The sequence below is a fragment of the Crinia signifera genome, chromosome 5 (assembly GCF_055691185.1).
Source record: "Crinia signifera chromosome 5, ASM5569118v1, whole genome shotgun sequence".
NCBI classification, from domain to species: domain Eukaryota; kingdom Metazoa; phylum Chordata; class Amphibia; order Anura; family Myobatrachidae; genus Crinia; species Crinia signifera.
Window position 1 is genome coordinate 317,386,231 of NC_139221.1, and position 22,584 is coordinate 317,408,814.

Here is a 22,584-nt window from a genome sequence, read left to right on the forward strand (position 1 = left end):
GGCCATCTGGCAAATGCTAATATGTGGCATGCCGTGTGACCACACCATGTGATGCATGGACATGGCCCCTTTTTAAGGTACACAAGCAGCAGATTTGGAGCCATCTCCGGAAAGTAGGGACATATCATATTTACCTACGTTTAAAAAAAACATGTCAGGGAGATTGTGACGGTGACACCTAGAGGCGTGGAGGTGTACTGCTACATCTGAGAGGTGCGTCATACAATGACTTACATCCAAATGTAGATGAGCCCTGAAGCAGTCTGTACGATCTACTGTACTTGTTGAAGAAGACGCTGATACGTGTCAGGGCTTGTTCATGTATTGTGGTAAACACGTGGTTCCATATAAGTGGCCAAGTGAAACCTTATTTATAATGCATGTAGCCATAGGGATCGTTGTGCCATATTATCAATGCAGGGACATGATGACCCCATGTGAATGCATTTATCACTGTAACAGCTGCATAATGTGGGTTAGGTGCAATCAGGGAGATTGCTGGTCTCTGCAGGGAGTCAGGGAGATTGTTACTATTTCAGGGAGTCTCCTGCAGAATGCAGGAGGGGAGGCAGCTATGATGTAACAGTGTAATGTGGGCTAGGTGACATGAGGGAGATTACTAGACTCATGAGGAAGAGAGGGAGATTGCTGCTATGTCAGGGAGTCTCCTGCAGGAGGGGAGGTAACTATGATGTAACAGTGTAATGTGGGCTAGGTGACATGAGGGAGATTGCTAGACTAATGAGGGAGAGAGGGAGATTGCTGCTATGTCAGGGAGTCTCCTGCAGAATGCAGGAGGGGAGGTAACTATGATGTAACAGTGTAATGTGGGCTAGGTGACATGAGGGAGATTGCTAGACTAATGAGGGGGATTGCTGCTATGTCAGGGAGTCTCCTGCAGAATGCAGGAGGGGAGGTAACTATGATGTAACAGTGTAATGTGGGCTAGGTGACATGAGGGCGATTGCTAGACTCATGAGGGAGAGAGGGAGATTGCTGCTATGTCAGGGAGTCTCCTGCAGAATGCAGGAGGGGAGGCAGCTCTGGGTCACACACACAAAGCACACATGTAACAAAGCTATAAATGACTGATAAATAACGAATGTAATTACATATCGTTTCTTGCTTTCCAGGTTTCTTATCGTATTGGGATGTCTGGTTCTAGCGATCCTTACAACATTTAAAGAATATGAAGATATTTCTGGAGACTGGCTGCTGCTTATAGTAAGTATGAACACTGCTTAAATCAGAACCTTAGAACTTTCCACAGAGCTAGATCAACCTGTAGCCCAGGGGTTCTCAAACTGTGTGTCCCGACCCCAAAGTGGGTCCCGACCATCTCAGCATGGGGTCGCGACTCCATGTTGCTAAACATCAGGCTGATGACTTCTCTAATCTCAGTCAGTGATTCAAGGAGTCTGGAAAATCTTATGAACTGTCTGTTATTTTAGACTCCTCCCATCACTCTGCGCCTCCACAATGCTGCCTGCTGACTACATGTGTGATGTGATGGGTTATGGTATATTAGACTCCTCCCATCACTCTGTGCTGCCATGTATGTGCTGTCTGCTGACTACACATGTGATGTGTTATGGAATATTAGACTCCTCCCATCACTCTGTGCCTCCACAATGCTGCCATGTATGTGCTGTCTGCTTACTACACATGTGATGTGATGGGTTATGGTATATCAGACTCCTCCCATCACTCTGTGCCTCCACAATGCTGCCATGTATGTGCTGTCTGCTGACTACACATGTGATGTGGTGGGTTATGGTATATCAGACTCCTTCCATCACTCTGTGCCCCCACAGTGCTGCCATGTATGTGCTGTCTGCTGACTGCACATGTGATGTGATGACCTTCTGCAGTAAATTGCTGGGGTCCTGTAATTATTTTTATTGTCTAATGGGGTCCCAGAGCAAAATAGTTTAAGGACCCCTGCTGTAACCAATCAGAGCCTAAGAACATCCACAGATCTAGACCACCCTGTGGCCAATTAGAGCCTTAGAACACCTAAGGAGCTAGACCAACCTGTACTTTCTACCTTGTTGGCTGTACTTTATAAAATAAATAATAAAACATTAAAGTATGCTTCCTTCTACAATAATTACATAGTTACATAGTAGTTGAGGATGGTTGAAAAAAGACTTGAGTCCATCAAGTTCAACCTTATTTAGGACCGGCTAGGTGGTGTAGGCTAGATGTGATTTTCCCATTTTAGTGTTACCATCTGTTCCAGCTATGGCTGAATAGTGATTAGTTGTACCCCCTGGATGTTATATTCCAGTAGATGTTCGTCCAACCTTAATACAAAAAAGTTTCAAATTGTAATAATAATTGAATTGGTTGGATAGGTTGTGCTGTATGTGTTATATAAGGACACAATTGAAGTTGCTGCTGCAGACAATAGATTGTTTGGAGTGACACCTGAGTGTCACTGAGAAATTCAATAGGTAATAACATATGATTATGGTCAAATCAACTCAGTAGATGTTGGTGAGAAAATGAAAGTACAACACTGACATCTAGTGGTGAGAAATAAGTACTACAGTACACTATAGCAGAGATGCCAGTCACTTTAAAACTGCCTTATTTATCCCAGCAAATAAAGACTTTATAGCAGACACATAGGTCATTTACAGACCAGCACTTTAGCAAACTCCTGCTCCCTGCAGTCAGATAAGGCGTTTTTTCCATTATGAATCATAGATATATATATGTCTAGTGTCCATGTGTTACCGACACACTGCCATCTGTTGAAAGAAAGTAAAACCACATCTAGCTTTTGAAGCATTTGCTTTAAGCAGGCTTACAATACCATCTGTTGGCAGCAAGTGAAACTACATCTATCTTTCGGAGCATTTGCTTCGAGTGGACCTACTAGTTGCAAAGTATCCTGCTAAGCACTTACTTAGAGTTTAGCATCCAGTCACGGCTTAAAGTGGTCTTGGGGAGGTGGTGGAACTCATTTCCCGTGGCATGGACACCCCCCTCCCCCCCCCTCCACCTTTAGTTACATCACGGACCAGTGCCAGGGTTTTTGGCCCCAGCTTCAAACTATAAATTTGTACCCTACCTCCCATACTTAGTGGTCGCACAAGGAAGGGGTGGGGTCGCACAATAGTACCACCCAATTCAAAATAACTACACACAGTAGCACAATCATATTCACATTACACCATATGTAGTGCACCTGATTCAAGTTATGCTACACAGTAGTACTCCTTAAACATTCTGCCCACAGTAGTGCCCCTTATACACATAATGTCCACAGTAGTGTCCCTTATACACATAATGTCCACAGTAGTGCTCCTTATACACATAGGGGGTTATTCTAGTTCACTCTTTCTGACAGATTCCTTCTTAGATGGCCAAAACCATGTGCACTGCAGGGGGGCAGATGTAACTTGTGCAGAGATAATTAGATATGGGTGAGTTATTTTGTTTCTGTGCAGGGAAAATACTGGATGCTTTATTTTTACACTGCAATATAGCTCTCACTTTGAAGTAAAACCCCACCCAAATCTAATTCTCTCTGCACAAGTTACATCTGCCCCACCTGCAGTGCACATGAATTTGTCCATCTAAGAAGGAATTTGTCAGAAAGAGTGAACTAGAATAACCCCCATAATGTCCACAGTAATGTCCCTTATATACATAATGCCCACAGTAGTGCCCCTTATACACATAATGTCCACAGTAGTGTCCCTTATACACATAATGCCCACAGTAGTGTCCCTTATACACATAATGCCCACAGTAGTGCCCCTTATACACATAATGTCCACAGTAGTGTCCCTTATACACATAATGTCCACAGTAGTGTCCCTTATACACATAATGCCCACAGTAGTGTCCCTTATACACATAATGCCCACAGTAGTGCCCCTTATACACATAATGTCCACAGTAGTGCCCCTTATACACATAATGTCCACAGTAGTGTCCCTTATACACATAATGCCCACAGTAGTGTCCCTTATACACATAATGCCCACAGTAGTGTCCCTTATACACATAATGTCCACAGTAGTGCCCCTTATACACATAGGGTGAAATTTACTAAGATGTGAAATACACTTCACAGGTCATGTTGCTATGGGCAACCAATCAGAAGCTACGCATCTATGTTTTTGCCTTGAAGGGATACATGGTCTATTCTTTTTGTCTCCTCCAGGAAAGATTTGCCCTGGTTATCTTTGGTGCAGAATTTGTATTAAGAATCTGGGCTGCCGGCTGCTGCTGTCGCTATAAGGGCTGGAAGGGAAGGCTGAAGTTTGCAAGGAAACCACTATGCATGCTGGGTAAGCTGGTCATGAGTAAATATGTCAGTACTAGATTCAGAGTTATGTACATCTCATCCTCATTTACTCCAAATGTGGATATTCGCTCGCAAGCTGATTTCTGTGCATCTATGTGACCACACGTCCAGTGTCGCTCATTCATCTGCAGGTGGACATGTGACTGGGATGTGTGCGACTCTGGAACGCTAGTAGGTGTGTGTACTCGCCTCCGAAGCACAGACTGCGCCAATAATCATAACATCTAGTGGCGGCTCCAGCTTAGAATATACCAGTCCCCTGTATGCCAATGCCCAATGTTGTCTCCAAAGACATACTCATATCTGCACCGACTGACCATATTTTCCCATAGGAATATCAGTAACTGTTATATGAATCAAGTAACAGGTTCCATAAACTATTAGATAGGTATATATTGCCCCCTGCTGGACAAAATCCATATAGCAGAATTGTATTTCATGTCAGGCAGCCGCTGGTTTATACATAACTACTGTACATTAATTACCCCGGGTCACAGTTCTGCCCAGCATACACCAACGGGAGGTCTAGCTGGCTCCCCAACCCTCTGGTATGAAAGGGCCTTATTCTAGTTCACTCTTTCTGACAAAATCCTTCTTAGATGGACAAAACCATGTGCACTGCAGGGGGGGCAGATGTAACATGTGCAGAGAGAATTAGATTTGGGTGAATTATTTAGTTTCTGTGCAGGGTAAATACTGGCTGCTTTATTTTTACACTGCAATATAGAGCTCACTTTGAAGTAAAACCCCACCCAAATCTAATTCTCTCTGCACAAGTAACATCTGCCCCATCTGCAGTGCACATGGTTTTGTCCATCTAAGGCCAGTATTCAATGCTCCCGATTCTCCGTTTTTTTCGGCTTATCGGGCTGTTTTCACTCCTTGCGGTGAATTTTTTTCACTGAAAATCTGATTCACCCTATTTAATGTTCACTGATTGCCGAAAGCGAACAGTGAATGCCGGCCAGTTCTCCGTTTCATGCTCGCTGAAATTCGCTGTTGTATTTCAATGGGGTTTTCACTGGGATTCACCGAGAGTGTATTCAATGCTCAAATGGAGAACTGCTTTCTCCATTGATTTTTGCCATGATTCTCCATTTTTACATTCGTCATCTTTTTTAGGTGAACTGGATTGTGATCTTTTAAAATAAAGCTTTTTTTTATTTTTATTTTTTTTTGGTGACAAAAATCAGATTTTTTTTTCTGTGAAGGGGCATGCTATTTTTATTCATGTGCTTGCATGAATATATTTTTAATTATTATTTTATTTTTTTAAACAATTATTATTATTTTTTTTACACATTCGCCAGCAGGGGTCGGGAGCCGGGAGCCGCTCATTAATATTAATTTATTCACTGCACACTGGTCCCGATCATTACATATGCACGATCGGGACCAGTGAGTGTAGCGGCTCCCTAACACAGCCCCCTGCCAGCTCTGGGGGGCTCTCCCTGTGTCCCCGACAGCCCTCCTTCACCCCCACAGTGTCCGGCGCAGGCAGGGAGGCTTCCATCTCCCTGCCTGCAGCCGTCCCCCATTGCTGCGAAAGTGCAGCGAATCCTACACAGGATTCGCTGCCGCCCGCGATTCTACCCATTGAATACCTGCCTAAGAATGATTTTGTCATAAAGAGTGAACTAGTATAAGGCCCTAAGTTCCTTCTTGTGGATTCCGCCATGATGTCTGACCGGAAACCCAACCTCCCTAAAAACCAACCCGACCACCGCAGATTGGTTTCAAACCAATCAGTGCAGGGGTGCCCGAATGCATAACCAGACAGACAAACAAACTAACCAACCAATTAATTTTATATATAAAATACATATGTAAGTTATCACAAGCAGGGCCCTCTTCCTTCTCTTACTTATACCATGTTCGATGGCACCAAATCCTGTGTTTTTCTACCACCCTGATACTTATGTCAGTGCTGTCTGCTGATGCTGCCATGTTCTTGTAGCCTGTTCTTGTCCTCTGTTGTATTCACCTGTAGTCACTGTTTTGCTTATTTGTTTATGTGCTCTGTAATTGGGCGCTGCAGATCCCTTGTGGCGACATATAAATTACGGATAACAATAATATACAATAACAGCTGTAACCGTAGTGGGTTAAATAGCTGCCCGTCAGGTAACATTTTCCATTTTGTCTTACCTCAGATATCTTTGTTCTGGTCGCCTCCATACCCGTGGTGGCTGTGGGGAACAATCAGGGGAATGTCTTGGCCACGTCCCTCAGGAGTTTGCGATTTCTTCAGATTCTGCGGATGTTGCGTATGGACCGGAGAGGAGGGACGTGGAAACTCCTGGGGTCTGCGATTTGCTCGCACAGTAAGGTCAGTGCTGCACAGGGGACGGCCGTCGGGGAGCTGGTTGTTACCGGGGAAACTGAATCAGGCATTAAGTCTAAAGCGGAGAAATCATCCCGAGACCCCAAAACGGTGGCAAATATCTTAGTAGGAGGCCACGAGCAAAGCATTGGAGGCTGTTACATGGTGTCACATGGTTGTATTTTGCATTGTTTATTGATGACTAGTTACAAGACCCTCAAAATGGCGCTCCTACCTCCAATCCCTGTCTTCACAGCTCCCTCTGTACATATCCAGGAAGTTTGTAACAGACCATTTTGGTTTCACTTTCTGTTAAGGAGTAATTTGTTCCATCGGGTGACCTCTAGTGGTCACTGGTGGTACTTCACCTTAAAAAGGTTAGGATTTAGGGGGGATGCTCTAACATCCGCGCCCCCTTACCGCCCCCTATCGCCGGTTACCCCATACATAATTTTCGCATATGCTGTAACATATGCAATAATTATGGCAAAGGACAGCTCTTGCGTTAAGAGCTGTCATTTGCGGTGAATCAGCGGGTCCCATCGGGACCCGGCGGCTCCCCCCTCCCTCCCTTACCCTGCTGCGGCGGGGGGGCTGGCTCTCCTCCTCCCTGCACCCAGAAGAGGATGATAGTGCAGGGAGGAGGAGGTCACAGGTCCGGGCAGCACAGCACTGTGCTGCCCGAACACAGGTGAGGGGGGGGTCGGTGCGGGGCAGCGGTGGGTCGGTGCGGGGCGGCAGGGGGTCGGTTTAGAAGCCCATAGGCTTCTATGGGGCATCGCCAGATTTTTCTGGCGATGCCCTCCGCCGTAGCAACCCGGCGGGGGATGTTTAGAGCATCCCAAAATGCGGTAAAAATCCCGATAACGGGTACCGCATTTTTAGTTTAGAGAATCTCCCCTTAGCCTTTTACAGTATATATAGTGTTGAAAAATGAGCACGCGTTTCAGCAAATAAAACTGTCTACAGTACGTATCCCAGGTTAAAAGTTAACAGTCACGCATGCTATTCACAATATTAGTATATAATGTAAAAGTGCCTGGAATACAGTTTATTTCCGGTTGGTTTTGAATGTTATATGGTCATTTCTTGGCATATACTGTAGCAGCCTTCAGTTCAATAATGGTTCATGGTGAATGTAAGTAGACTTATGGTCCCATTGGCTGTGTAGAGGCCACTCATGAAGCAGACATACCCCCCAGCCGTACTGTTTTAGCCGATACAGTAACATTTGTTTATGGTTTGTACCGGCTAAAATCAATGTCCCCTTTTGTACCTGTTTTCGGCTCCCTCCCTCCTCATCTATAGCAGTGCTGCCGCCTCCCCGGGCTCCGGCAAGTTTTCCGAGGCAGTGGGGCAGCCACCAGCCACATCCACCCCCTCCCACCCCAGCGTCTTTAGCCCCCCCCCCCGCCGTGCTCCTCTCCCAGCAACCCAGACATACCACCAATCTATGGAAAAAGTTAGGAAAAGGTGGCATGGCCACACTTCTTTTAGCCGTGGCCACACTCACTTTACCAGTGACCACGCCCCATTCCTAATTTGTACCAATTTTACGGTATGAAATGTTGAAGGGTATGAGATGATGAGGATTGCTTTCCATCCAATAACAAATATTCTGCTCATTGACATATCTAGAATCATAGCTGCCGACCCTCCTGCATTCGGCAGGAGTCTCCCTGACATAGCAGCAATCTCCCTCTCTCCCTCATTAGTCTAGCAATCTCCCTCATGTAACCTAGCCCACATTACACTGTTACATCATAGTTACCTCCACTCCTGCATTCTGCAGGATACTCCCTGACATAGCAGCAATCTCCCTCTCTCCCTCATTAGTCTAGCAATCTCCCCCATTTCCCCTAGCCCACATTACACTGTTACATCATAGTTACCTCCCCTCCTGCATTCTGCAGGAGACTCCCTGACATAGCAGCAATCTCCCTCTCTCCCTCATTAGTCTAGCAATCTCCCTCATGTCACCTATCCCACATGGCACTGTTACATCATAGTTACCTCCCATTCTGCAGGAGACTCCCTGACATAGCAGCAATCTCCCTCTCTCCCTTATTAGTCTAGCAATCTCCCTCATGTAACCTAGCCCACATTACACTGTTACATCATAGTTACCTTCCCTCCTGCATTATTCAGGAGTCTCCCTGACATAGCAGCAATTTCCATCTCTCCCTCCTTAGTCTAGCAATCTCCCTCATTCACCTAGCCCACATTACACTGTTACATTTATTATTTATTTATTTATTTGCAGTTTCTTATATAGCGCAACAGATTCCGTTGCGCTTTACAATAGTAAACAGTGATAAAACAAACTGGGTAACAACAGACAGACATGGAGGTAGGAGGGCCCTGCTGCAAGCTTACAATCTATAGGATCATAGTTACCTCCCCTCCTGCATTCTGCAGGAGACTCCCTGATATAACAGCAATCTCCCTCTCTCCCTCATTAGTCTAGCAATCTCCCTCATGTCACCTAGCCCACATTACACTGTTACATCATAGTTACCTCCCCTCCCGCATTCTGCAGGAGACTCCCTGACATAGCAGCAATCTCCCTCTCTCCCTCATTAGTCTAGCAATCTCCCTCATGTCACCTAGCCCACATTACACTGTTACATCATAGTTACCTTCCCTCCTGCATTATTCAGGAGTCTCCCTGACATAGCAGCAATTTCCATCTCTCCCTCCTTAGTCTAGCAATCTCCCCCATGTCACCTAGCCCACATTACACTGTTACATCATAGTTACCTCCCCTCCTGCATTCTGCAGGAGACTCCCTGATATAGCAGCAATCTCCCTCTCTCCCTCATTAGTCTAGCAATCTCCCTCATGTCACCTAGCCCACATTACACTGTTACATCATAGCTACCTCCCCTCCTGCACTCTGCAAGAGACTCCCTGACATAGCAGCAATCTCCCTCTCTCCCTCATTAGTCTAGCAATCTCCCTCATGTCACCTAGCCCACATTACACTGTTACATCATAGTTACCTCCCCTCCCGCATTCTGCAGGAGACTCCCTGACATAGCAGCAATCTCCCTCTCTCCCTCATTAGTCTAGCAATCTCCCTCATGTCACCTAGCCCACATTACACTGTTACATCATAGTTACCTCCCCTCCTGCATTCTGCAGGAGACTCCCTGACATAGCAGCTATCTCCCTCTCTCCCTCATTAGTCTAGCAATCTCCCTCATGTCACCTAGCCCACATTACACTGTTACATCATAGCTACCTTCCCTCCTGCATTCTGCTGGAGACTCCCTGACATAGCAGCAATCTCCATCTCTCCCTCCTTAGTCTAGCAATCTCCCCCATGTCACCTAGCCCACATTACACTGTTACATCATAGTTACCTCCCCTCCTGCATTCTGCAGGAGACTCCCTGATATAGCAGCAATCTCCCTCTCTCCCTCATTAGTCTAGCAATCTCCCTCATGTCACCTAGCCCACATTACACTGTTACATCATAGCTACCTCCCCTCCTGCACTCTGCAAGAGACTCCCTGACATAGCAGCAATCTCCCTCTCTCCCTCATTAGTCTAGCAATCTCCCTCATGTCACCTAGCCCACATTACACTGTTACATCATAGTTACCTCCACTCCTGCATTCTGCAGGATACTCCCTGACATAGCAGCAATCTCCCTCTCTCCCTCATTAGTCTAGCAATCTCCCCCATTTCCCCTAGCCCACATTACACTGTTACATCATAGTTACCTCCCCTCCTGCATTCTGCAGGAGACTCCCTGACATAGCAGCAATCTCCCTCTCTCCCTCATTAGTCTAGCAATCTCCCTCATGTAACCTAGCCCACATTACACTGTTACATCATAGTTACCTCCACTCCTGCATTCTGCAGGATACTCCCTGACATAGCAGCAATCTCCCTCTCTCCCTCATTAGTCTAGCAATCTCCCCCATTTCCCCTAGCCCACATTACACTGTTACATCATAGTTACCTCCCCTCCTGCATTCTGCAGGAGACTCCCTGACATAGCAGCAATCTCCCTCTCTCCCTCATTAGTCTAGCAATCTCCCTCATGTCACCTATCCCACATGGCACTGTTACATCATAGTTACCTCCCATTCTGCAGGAGACTCCCTGACATAGCAGCAATCTCCCTCTCTCCCTTATTAGTCTAGCAATCTCCCTCATGTAACCTAGCCCACATTACACTGTTACATCATAGTTACCTTCCCTCCTGCATTATTCAGGAGTCTCCCTGACATAGCAGCAATTTCCATCTCTCCCTCCTTAGTCTAGCAATCTCCCTCATTCACCTAGCCCACATTACACTGTTACATTTATTATTTATTTATTTATTTGCAGTTTCTTATATAGCGCAACAGATTCCGTTGCGCTTTACAATAGTAAACAGTGATAAAACAAACTGGGTAACAACAGACAGACATGGAGGTAGGAGGGCCCTGCTGCAAGCTTACAATCTATAGGATCATAGTTACCTCCCCTCCTGCATTCTGCAGGAGACTCCCTGATATAACAGCAATCTTCCTCTCTCCCTCATTAGTCTAGCAATCTCCCTCATGTCACCTAGCCCACATTACACTGTTACATCATAGTTACCTCCCCTCCTGCATTCTGCAGGAGACTCCCTGACATAGCAGCTATCTCCCTCTCTCCCTCATTAGTCTAGCAATCTCCCTCATGTCACCTAGCCCACATTACACTGTTACATCATAGCTACCTCCCCTCCTGCATTCTGCTGGAGACTCCCTGACATAGCAGCAATTTCCATCTCTCCCTCCTTAGTCTAGCAATCTCCCCCATGTCACCTAGCCCACATTACACTGTTACATCATAGTTACCTCCCCTCCTGCATTCTGCAGGAGACTCCCTGATATAGCAGCAATCTCCCTCTCTCCCTCATTAGTCTAGCAATCTCCCTCATGTCACCTAGCCCACATTACACTGTTACATCATAGCTACCTCCCCTCCTGCACTCTGCAAGAGACTCCCTGACATAGCAGCAATCTCCCTCTCTCCCTCATTAGTCTAGCAATCTCCCTCATGTCACCTAGCCCACATTACACTGTTACATCATAGTTACCTCCCCTCCCGCATTCTGCAGGAGACTCCCTGACATAGCAGCAATCTCCCTCTCTCCCTCATTAGTCTAGCAATCTCCCTCATGTCACCTAGCCCACATTACACTGTTACATCATAGTTACCTCCCCTCCTGCATTCTGCAGGAGACTCCCTGACATAGCAGCTATCTCCCTCTCTCCCTCATTAGTCTAGCAATCTCCCTCATGTCACCTAGCCCACATTACACTGTTACATCATAGCTACCTCCCCTCCTGCATTCTGCAGGAGACTCCCTGACATAGCAGCTATCTCCCTCTCTCCCTCATTAGTCTAGCAATCTCCCTCATGTCACCTAGCCCACATTACACTGTTACATCATAGATACCTCCCCTCCTGCATTCTGCAGGAGACTCCCTGACATAACAGCAATCTCCCTCTCTCCCTCATTAGTCTAGCAATCTCCCTCATGTCACCTAGCCCACATTACACTGTTACATCATAGATACCTCCCCTCCTGCATTCTGCAGGAGACTCCCTGACATAACAGCAATCTCCCTCTCTCCCTCATTAGTCTAGCAATCTCCCTCATGTCACCTAGCCCACATTACACTGTTACACCATAGTTACCTCTCCTCCTGCATTCTGCAGGAGACTCCCTGACATAGCAGCAATCTCCCGCTCTCCCTCATTAGTCCAGCAATCTCCCTCATGTCACCTAGCCCACATTACACTGTTACACCATAGTTACCTCTCCTCCTGCATTCTGCAGGAGACTCCCTGACATAGCAGCAATCTCCCGCTCTCCCTCATTAGTCTAGCAATCTCCCTCATGTCACCTAGCCCACATTACACTGTTACATCATAGCTACCTCCCCTCCTGCATTCTGCAGGAGACTCCCTGACATAGCAGCTATCTCCCTCTCTCCCTCATTAGTCTAGCAATCTCCCTCATGTCACCTAGCCCACATTACACTGTTACATCATAGATACCTCCCCTCCTGCATTCTGCAGGAGACTCCCTGACATAACAGCAATCTCCCTCTCTCCCTCATTAGTCTAGCAATCTCCCTCATGTCACCTAGCCCACATTACACTGTTACATCATAGATACCTCCCCTCCTGCATTCTGCAGGAGACTCCCTGACATAACAGCAATCTCCCTCTCTCCCTCATTAGTCTAGCAATCTCCCTCATGTCACCTAGCCCACATTACACTGTTACACCATAGTTACCTCTCCTCCTGCATTCTGCAGGAGACTCCCTGACATAGCAGCAATCTCCCGCTCTCCCTCATTAGTCTAGCAATCTCCCTCATGTCACCTAGCCCACATTACACTGTTACAGTTTTGGGGAAAAAAGGAATGAGAGATAGATACATTTACATTGAATCATCAGCAGCATTTCCCAGCACTTTACCAAGTATAGTAGTCAGGGCTGCCACTAGGAATTTTGGAGCCCGGGACTGATTTCCAGTCCGGGCCCATCCGGGTCCCTCCTCCCCATCTCCGCCTCCTCATCTCCCCCCCTTACCGCCCAACCCCTCCTGCTGAGCGCAGCAGGTCCCAAAGCACAGGCTTCTTCAATGCCGGATGCTGGCGGCCAATTAAAATGCAGCACCGGCTGGTGAGCCAATCAGAGCTCGTGTACCGGCAGCCGCTCTGATTGGCTAACAGTACACAAGCTCTGATTGGCTCAAAAGCTGGTGTAGCATTTTAATTGGCCGCCGGCGTCCTGCAGTGAAGAAGCCTGTGCTTCGTTCAGCCAGTGGCCCTGATAGTAGCTCTTACATACTGCTCCGGGGCTCATCTACATTTGGATATAAGTCATTTTACCAGATTCCTCTCAGATGTAGCAGTACACACCCACGCTTCTAGGTGCCACATTCGCAATCTCTCTTCACAATCTCTCCATATATGGAACCAGACACGCCCTTTGGGTGGAGCATGACACGCCCCCTCAAAGTGGGGCGCTTTGCAGAATTCCATAACCAACTATAATCTCCCTGAAACTAGTTTTCAAAAGTAGGCAAGTATATCCAGAATGCAGCACTTCAGAGATCGACTACAATTGTCTATCACGGATGAAGGTCACAATCTGAAATCGACTACCATGTCTATCACAAATCTCTGTATAGCATTTAATTATTAATCTTTAAAAATTTAGAGGGTTTTTTTTATACCCCACCCTATATAGATAAAAAAAAGACCTCTAACTCCCATCTGAAAATTCAAAAACTAAGAGGTAAATTTACTAAAACTTCTAAAAATGATAAGTAGTGATGCTTCCCATAGCAACCAGTCAGATGCTGTCTACCATTTCTCTGTTGCATACTAGAAAATGTGTGCCATAATCTGATTGGTTGCTATACAGCACACATGACCCACACCTTTTACATGCGTCATTAGCCATTATGATAGGTGCCCCAGGTGTACTGCGCAGTGTCCCGTCATTTATATATATATTAAAATATAACTTTTTCTACTTATCAACAAGTCTGGAGATGCAAATGAGCCACAAGTTCTCCCAGCAAAAAGTTGCAGCCACAAGTTCTAACTAATGTAAAAAGTTGCGCTGCCTAATTCGGGGTTAATTGCCCCTAAGTGTTTCCATTTGGTGAGTAAAGTGAGATAAATGTTGCACCAAAGACTGCTTCATCTGTAGGATCACCACAACTAGGAGCTTTACAAATTAAATGGACCTGGAGTACTTTACATTACTATGACTGAATGTGATAATGCTAAATATTTCATTCTAGGAACTCATCACTGCCTGGTATATTGGGTTTCTGACACTGATTCTGTCATCGTTCCTTGTCTACTTGGTGGAGAAAGACGACCATGAATTAAATGAGAAAGGGGAGAATATGGAAGATTTTGAAACATATGCTGATGCCCTCTGGTGGGGACTTGTGAGTATAGCAGCACCAAATATATTCTTATGTCTAATTATATTTTCCTTGGTGATATACAGATGTGTCAATGTACATTGAGCCTCCTTTTGCGTTGAACAGCCGCTCTAGACGCGTGATGCCATGGTTGGATTCGGTAGCGCCAGGCATAATTTTTAACACATTTAAAATGTGCCTTGTTTGCAAAACGAAGCAAATAGGACACACAACCAACTTCTGCAGCATGCCTGTATTCTGTATAGACTTCAGGTGTATCAGCATACGAATTGGTTACATTACATTTCTTAGGGCAGATCAGCTAACAAAATGCAACTATACAGATACAGCAGCAATCGCACATTGAATATATGCATGCAGCATATAATTTTAATCAGCAGAAGCTGCTAGTGTGTCCTGTTCACTCCGTCAGACTGCAGCGTCTCACGGACATGTATCGCATGGAGGATAGATGTATATGTGCACATCTGTAACTACATGATAACAGCATTGGTGATAGAGGCCTCTGTTTACATATGTGCCCTAACTTAAATAGCATTTGATACAAGTGATGTCCTCTTCTAATAGATTACTCTGGCAACAATTGGCTATGGGGACAAGACCCCAAAAACCTGGGAAGGACGACTGATCGCTGCTACCTTTTCCCTGATTGGCGTTTCATTTTTTGCACTTCCCGCCGTGAGTAGTGTCTTTCCATAATTATAATTGATAAACAGATGTTAAATCGATGATGTGCTTTCGCTAAAACACGCATTTTACTGACAGGTGACTTTTTAGATTCAAAAACAGAACCGACAAAAAATAAGTTTGGCGCTAATGATGATTAATAGAAAAACTTTAAGAATTGGTAATTACCAGTGGCAAACACAGGATATTTAGAGGGGGGGGGGGGGGGGGGGGGGGTGTTTCCAAATGTAATCCACAATCTCCCACTCTGCTGGGCATTGGAGTAAGTACGGGAATCTGGGGGAGGGTAACAGCCCTGAATATTGGTCTTTTTGTACACTGGATGCTGTATGGAATGGAATACAGTATTAATATTTATCCGTACAGATGGGCACTTTCAAATATTTAAATCAAATAAGCGGTCAGGAAAAGGTTAAATATATAATAAATAAATACACAAACATGATAGAAACAGTACTCACAATCTCCCACTTCATGAGAAGGCCCCTGTCTCTTCCTCCTGGCAGCTGCTCTCTGGTCCAGTGCCATGTTTGAGGGCTCAGATCCACACATACAGTGAAGGTGCCCACACATGGTATAATTGCTGGGTGCAATGAGATGCGCACTCCCGTGGCAGCTCTACTGATCATATTATATACCAGTGCTATTGTTGTCACAATGTAAGGCACTTGCCAAGAGGAGGGGGGTTTCCGGGCAACCAGAAACCCCCCCTGCATTTGCCTATGATTACAGCTACAGTTGACGAACGTGCCTGTACATACACGTTCAATACTTAACCACAATGTCTCCTCACCAGAGGTGGGAAAAATTGTGAAGGCCTAACTGAAAACAACCGAATGAAGTAACGGCGCTTCTTAATTGAAAAATGAACTATGGCTGTATAAATCTGAGTCACACACTAGTTATATATAATATTAAGCATAAATCACATACATTGAAATATAACAATAAAAAACAGTGTGGAAAAGTAAGGAAAAGTGAGTTCCAGATATGTAAATAAAAAAATGCAAAAATAAAAATAAAAAATAAAAAAATATTTGTATTCAGTTGACTTGATGGTACGTAAAAAGTACTTCATAATTGCTTATTGATACAATATTGTATCCTTATTGCTGCTGCCGGATGGCAGAGTTCTTGCGAAACGACAGTATGTTTAGCTAAAGAGACACGCACAGCCGGTGTTCTCTACACACTGGAAGGTCACATATAATAATTCAGCGACTGCCTCGCTGCAAAACATCTGTAAATAACGTTTCCAAAAAGCTTCTGGATTAACAAATCATTTCACAAGAATTTATACAAACTCTGCCATCCGGCAGCAGCAATAAGCATACAATATTGTATCAATAACCAATTATGCAGTACTTTTTACGTACCATTGCGTTAACTGAATACAAATATTTTTCAAATTTTTATTCTTGCATTTTTTATTTTTTATTCACATATGTTGAACTCACTTTTCCTTATAGTTGGCCACTTGTGTTTTTATTATTGTTATATTTCAATGTATGCGATTTAAGCTTAATATTATACAAACTTTCCCATTTGGTAACAATACATTTGTATTGTTGCAAGTTGGACAAATAGGTTGAAATGTAATAGGATGAGAGATTCAGAAAGTGAGAGATTTGGTAAGAAATCTCCATATATTTTTTTTAAAGTGGCAATCATTTACACTGCAAAATCAAACTGGTTTTGCAGTGTAAATGATTGCCGCTTTAAAAAAAAAAAATGGAGATTTCTTACCAAATCTCTCACTTTCTGAATCTCTCATCCTTTTACATTTCACCCCAAGTGTGTGACCCCCCCCCCCACCAAAAAAAAAGATCAACATTGGAGAAAGAAAAAACTCATCCTTTAATAAAAATACCCCTTGGTCTCTCTTAAGAATGTCAATTATTTAAATTTCCCCCCTCCATAACAGCACTTAAGACCTGCATTTGAGAGCGCTCCAACCTTTCCCACCTTCTGTTTACACACAGCAGGGGGAACAAGGGTTCCACGTTAGGCATGATGGCTGTTTTCATTCCCCACCAGCAGGGTGGCCACAGGTTGCCCGTAGCGGATGTACATATACGTTTATTTATCCTTTCAACTTGTGCAGCAATGATGCGTTCTTGGCCGCGTATTGTGGCTTGTAACCTGAGGAAGTATAAGGGCTGCGGCTCTTGCTGTTTGGTAACGGTGAGGTCACCATGCTGCGCTTTATTCCAGGGTATTCTCGGTTCCGGGCTGGCTCTTAAAGTACAGGAACAGCATCGTCAAAAGCATTTTGAGAAGAGAAGGAAGCCGGCAGCGGAACTTATCCAGGTCTGGTTATTATTCCTCTATGGGGTACAGGTAGAGCTAAGTTATGTTATCAACAGTATCCAGTAAAGACCAAGCCCCAAGCTCCTCCCATCTGTGACACCCCAGGGCACTATTATCGAGGTACAGCCACGCCTTAATGGTCTGAATCACTTCCCAAATATGTTTTTACCAACCCCAGGTGCCGCCCATATTGGCACTGTCCTTTGATACGTGACCGATAGGAGATTTGTGAAGACCCGGTGTGAAGTCACTCTGACCCGGGTTGGACCTTAAATTTTAGCAGAAAGGGGTATTAATGAAGGGTGAGGGTTTGTTGTGCTGGCTGTCAGGAATACTAATATTAATATCCATTTCCGTCTCTCTAGTCTGCATGGAGATTTTATGCCACTAATTTAGGCAGGATTGACATGAACGCCACCTGGAAATACTACGAGTCTATAGTCCAGTTTCCATACTTTAGGTAAGTGTTATGCCATTTTATTGTACGTCCCCAGATTCATTTGCAGATCCGAGAACATCGAAGTATATCCATCTGAGTGAGTCTGAGGCTGCCACTAATCTGCGGAAGAGATAGGATGGTAGAGGTCAATGCAGTAGCGTAACTACCGAGGGTGCAGGGGGGGGGGCAGCTGCTATGGGCCCAAGCTGTTTCAAGGGCCCGCGGCTCCCCCTGCAGCCAGTGACGTACTGTCCTGATGTTTCTTACAGCCAACCGGGCCACTCCAACAATCCACATGATGCTGGCCGAACACCGAGCTTCAGAGATTTGCGTTCCACTGCGGAAAGCAAGTCAGATGGTATCCTCAGCACAGGCTAGTGGCCATTTCCGGGAGCCGGCGCCGCTAGTTCCACCAGCAGGAGTAGCCAGCAGCAGTGAAGCATGGCTCTGGTGGGGGGTATACTGTAGGTTACACTTGCTGTGCTCCCCAGGACAGTACAACACAGCAGCAGTGCAGGCTTGTAGCGGAGTGCAGCAGCAGCGTAGCAAAGTGTCAGCCTTCTGCTTCAGCTGAGACACTACGGGAGCTGGATACAGTCTACCAAAAGTGCGGGTGACTGATTTTTGCACATCACAGCGGCAGTGCAGGTACCGGCTTCCTTACTGTATGTTCAATAAATCCAGTCCTCACCTCTCCCCACTGTGAGCGCAGAATAAGGGTTTGTTTGATCATAGATAGTGACATGCAGCTCAGGGGATGCGGTCATTTGGTCTGACAGTCATTAGGTCCACACCATTAGGTCGACATGGGAAAAGGTCGACATTGGTCTAGGTCGACATGGGAAAAGGTCTAAATGGTTCTAGGTCGAAAGGTCATTCGTTCGACAGGTCATTAGTTCGACAGTGTCTAGGTCGACAGCCAAAAGGTCGACATGGGGTTTTTTACTGTTTTTTTGAGCCGACATGTGCCGACAGGCGGTATTTCATGCCCTACTATCCACTAGGGCGTGCGAGGGAATGCGGTGCACTTTAAACTGTGTCCATGTTGACTGTGTTGACATTCGGGTAAAAAAACTGTGAAAAACCCCATGTCGACCTTTTGACTGTCGACCAAGACACTGTCGAACTAATGACCTGTCAAAGTAATGACCTCTTGACCTAGAATCATGTTGACCTTTTCCAGTGTTGACCTAGACCCCTGTCGACCTTTTCCCATGTCGTCCTAATGGTGCTGATGTAGACCAAATGATCCCAACCCCAGCTCAACATCCCCCCTGTTCACTGGCAGGTCACATAAAGGGTATTTAAAACTTCCAACCAGGAACGTAACTAGAACTTTAAGGGCCCAATAGCAACATTTTGAAAGGGGTCCCTGTATTGTCAATAAAATGCCCCTTAGGGGAAAGCAAGAGAGAAAGAGAGTGAGGGGAACGAGAGGCAGAGAGGGTGTTAGGGGGAGACAGAGAGGAGGGGGGGGGGGGGGGGGGAGTGAGCACTACTGGACTTCAGCACAACCATACAGTAGGTCTCTGATCAGGCAGGAACTGCATGGAATTAGACCCCCAGACCATACAAATGCAAACAGTGCGGCTGCTCTGCTGCCAGGAGCCAGCCAGCCTCGGGCTACATTTCCTGCAGTGTGTGCATGGGCACTACCAGTGGTAGATTGGGACAGATAAGCAGCTCTAATTGAGGTGGGGTCTTTTAAGGGGGTGGGATCAATTCTTATAGGGCATGCAGCCTTACTAGGGATGCCAATCCCGGGGCATTTTTTCAATCCCGGGAATCGGGATTTAAAAATGCTCAATCCCGGGATTCCCGGGATCCCCGGGATTGGCCTCACTAATTAAAAATAAATAAATAAATTAACCCGCCCCTTAAACTGCCTCCCCCCGCACATGTCATTATAAATGCCTAATAAACCCACCCCCAACCCCTGACAATCCTCCCATCCCCCTGTAAGTGACAGTGCAGTCACTTACGACTCAGTTGTGACAGGCAGGAGTCTGTGTCCTGTGGACGGGCTGCACAGCGGGAGTGTGGCCGGGCGTCTGGGTTCGGAATAGAGTGATCTGCGCTGACAGGCATAGCGGCGGCCAGGCTGCGCAGCGTGACGTAATGTCAGGGATCATGCTGCACAGCCTGGGCGCAGCCATGTCTGTCAGCACAGATCACTGACCCTAACAACGGCGCCGCAGGGGGGGTGAGATGAGTTAGCCGGGCTGCATCTGAGCAATATACTAGTGCTCAGCGCTGCCCGGCTGTAAAAAAACAGTGCATTTTACACGAGGTACTAATCCCGGGATTTAAATCCCGTTAATTTTAGGCCAAAATCCCGGGATCCCGCCGATCCCGGGATTGGCCTCCCTAAGACTAACGCTAACCTTCGCCTTTTCTGGCGCCGGTCTTCTGACAGCAGTTTGGATGCTGGCAACGGTATTCTAAACGCCTGCATCCTGACCGCATATTACTCTGATACCACTCGTCCTCCATAACCACTAATCAGACATCTTCCCCAGAATCTTACTACTACAGTAAAACCAGATATCGCCATCGAATGCTCAATGCAAATGGCGCACATGCGCAGCCTGACGATAATTGCTTGATTTGCCTTTTGCTCTAGTTAATGATCCGTTCTAAAATCAGGTCCCTGGTTCAATGACCAACAATCACCTTATCGCCGGTTATGTTACAGTGGTTTTTGGGGTTACTCTGTGGCTCATTCAGACTATGACAAACGTTTTTTTAGATTCGCCCCGGCGTTGAGGACAGCGCTGCTGCTTGTGCATATTATCGCTGGGTTATTATTTCTTGTGTTACGTGAGGAAGTTGCCTGGATTTTCTTATACGCATCTTTATTCACTGAGAACCAATCAGCTCGGTGGAAGCATTTGTCAAGCAAATTTTATAAAATGAAAGGTAGCTGCTGATTGGATACTATGGGGCCGATTCTGGTTCACTCGCTGTGAACCGAAATTGGCCCCTGCCCTGATGATCGTTTGCAGGAAAAAGGTTGACATGGAAAAAGGTTGAGTTTTTTATTATTATTTTTTTAAACTTCGTAAAGTTAATTCATTACCATCGCATTGGGCACAGAGGGAGAATATAATAGTGTGCCAGGTGCAGCGTGGCACCGCGGTACACTAATACAGTGTCCAAGTCAACCTAAGTCAAATCATGTCTACCGTTACCGATTTCCACCGTGTGCTTGTGTCAATCATGTTTTCATGTGTTTTGATCATGTTGACCTGCATGTCGATTTTTTTCACGTGTTGACCAATAGTGGTGGAACATTTGACTGTCGACTTAGGGTCCCTAAAAGTCCACACCCTTATGGAATTGGGGATCCTAAATTAGCAGGAGCGTGAGCTTCTTTAGATGTTCCTGGCCTGCTCCCACCTCCTACACCTAAGCACACCGGAATGGGACCATTGGATAGACATACATTACTGTAGGTCTCCAAGCATTAGGTCAACATGACTGAAGGGTGACATGCATGAAGGTCGACATGGGTTAGGATGACAGGTCATTAAGTCGACACAAGCGTTATGTCAACATAGGGAAGGTTGACAGTCAAAAGGTCGACGTCGGGTTTTTCACTTTTTTTGTCCCGAATGTCAACACGGTCGACATGGATACTAAAAAAGTTCACCGCGGGTTTTAGCGATATCCAGGCATAAGCACAGGTCACTTATACCCTTTCTTCACCCAAATCCCGGATCCGACCCCGTATTTGGAACATGGATCTATGCCAGGTCGGATCCGGGATTTGCACCATTTACACTGCGGTGCCGACCTGCATTGTAAACAGCCGTAGCCTTCTAGGGGACAGATGCTAGAAGTTCTACTAAACCCCTATTGTCTGTCAGGGGAAGGCAGCACACCCAGTGCTACCAGGAAGTATGGTTTCCGGGAACGCTGGTGCGCCCTGACCAGTAACCCCTGGTAACGAGCATGTAACCCCCTTGGCAACAAGAATGTAACACTCCTGGCAACGAGCATGTAACCTAGTGACAATGAGCAAGAAACCCCTTGGTTACGAGCATGTAACCCCAATCAAGGAGAATATAAAATCCCTGTCAACGATCACGTAGGTTAGAAAAATTACAAATAATGCATGGAGAGGGGCCCTGACCCTAACTGTCATTTTTCAAACCCAGTCTGCAACTTGATCATAAGGAGTTGATTGGCTGGTGTGCTATCACCGAATACTTTATCACTTCACCAGGCTTAATAAATCTGCCTGTTGGCGGCAGCCCAGTCCGGACTGTTCTCTCATGTTACAGGGCAAACTGCGGCATTTGTTTTGTCAGTACAGTATACCGTATCTCATCTTCTCCTTCACAGCTCCATAAATAAACGTAGTGTTATGTCTTTCTTATTTCCCTTCTCTTGCTTTCAACTTTCATGTGAAGGAAGGAACAAATGGATGGGGCTACCAGGTATGTGTCCCGCAAATAATTCACTTTTCTGCTTTCAATTGTGTACTGTTGTTGTGCTGCTTTTATTGTCTTGTTATTGATGCTCAATAATACTGT

General features: G+C 45.7%; 1 protein-coding gene across 2 annotated transcripts in view; it reads left to right on the plus strand.

The window, feature by feature from the left end:
* The window catches only part of KCNQ3 (potassium voltage-gated channel subfamily Q member 3), a 168,803-nt gene that overhangs the window by 96,846 nt on the left and 49,373 nt on the right, over positions 1 to 22,584 (plus strand). The window contains exons 2-9 of one of the 2 annotated variants that reach the window (XM_083144862.1): positions 1,134 to 1,224; positions 4,181 to 4,307; positions 6,478 to 6,653; positions 14,461 to 14,613; positions 15,178 to 15,288; positions 17,512 to 17,607; positions 17,973 to 18,067; positions 22,462 to 22,488. In XM_083144862.1, the coding sequence (XP_083000988.1) occupies positions 1,134 to 1,224; positions 4,181 to 4,307; positions 6,478 to 6,653; positions 14,461 to 14,613; positions 15,178 to 15,288; positions 17,512 to 17,607; positions 17,973 to 18,067; positions 22,462 to 22,488 (876 nt within the window). The remainder of the gene's footprint in view (positions 1 to 1,133; positions 1,225 to 4,180; positions 4,308 to 6,477; positions 6,654 to 14,460; positions 14,614 to 15,177; positions 15,289 to 17,511; positions 17,608 to 17,972; positions 18,068 to 22,461; positions 22,489 to 22,584) is intronic. The other variant, XM_083144863.1, reaches the window with a different exon arrangement.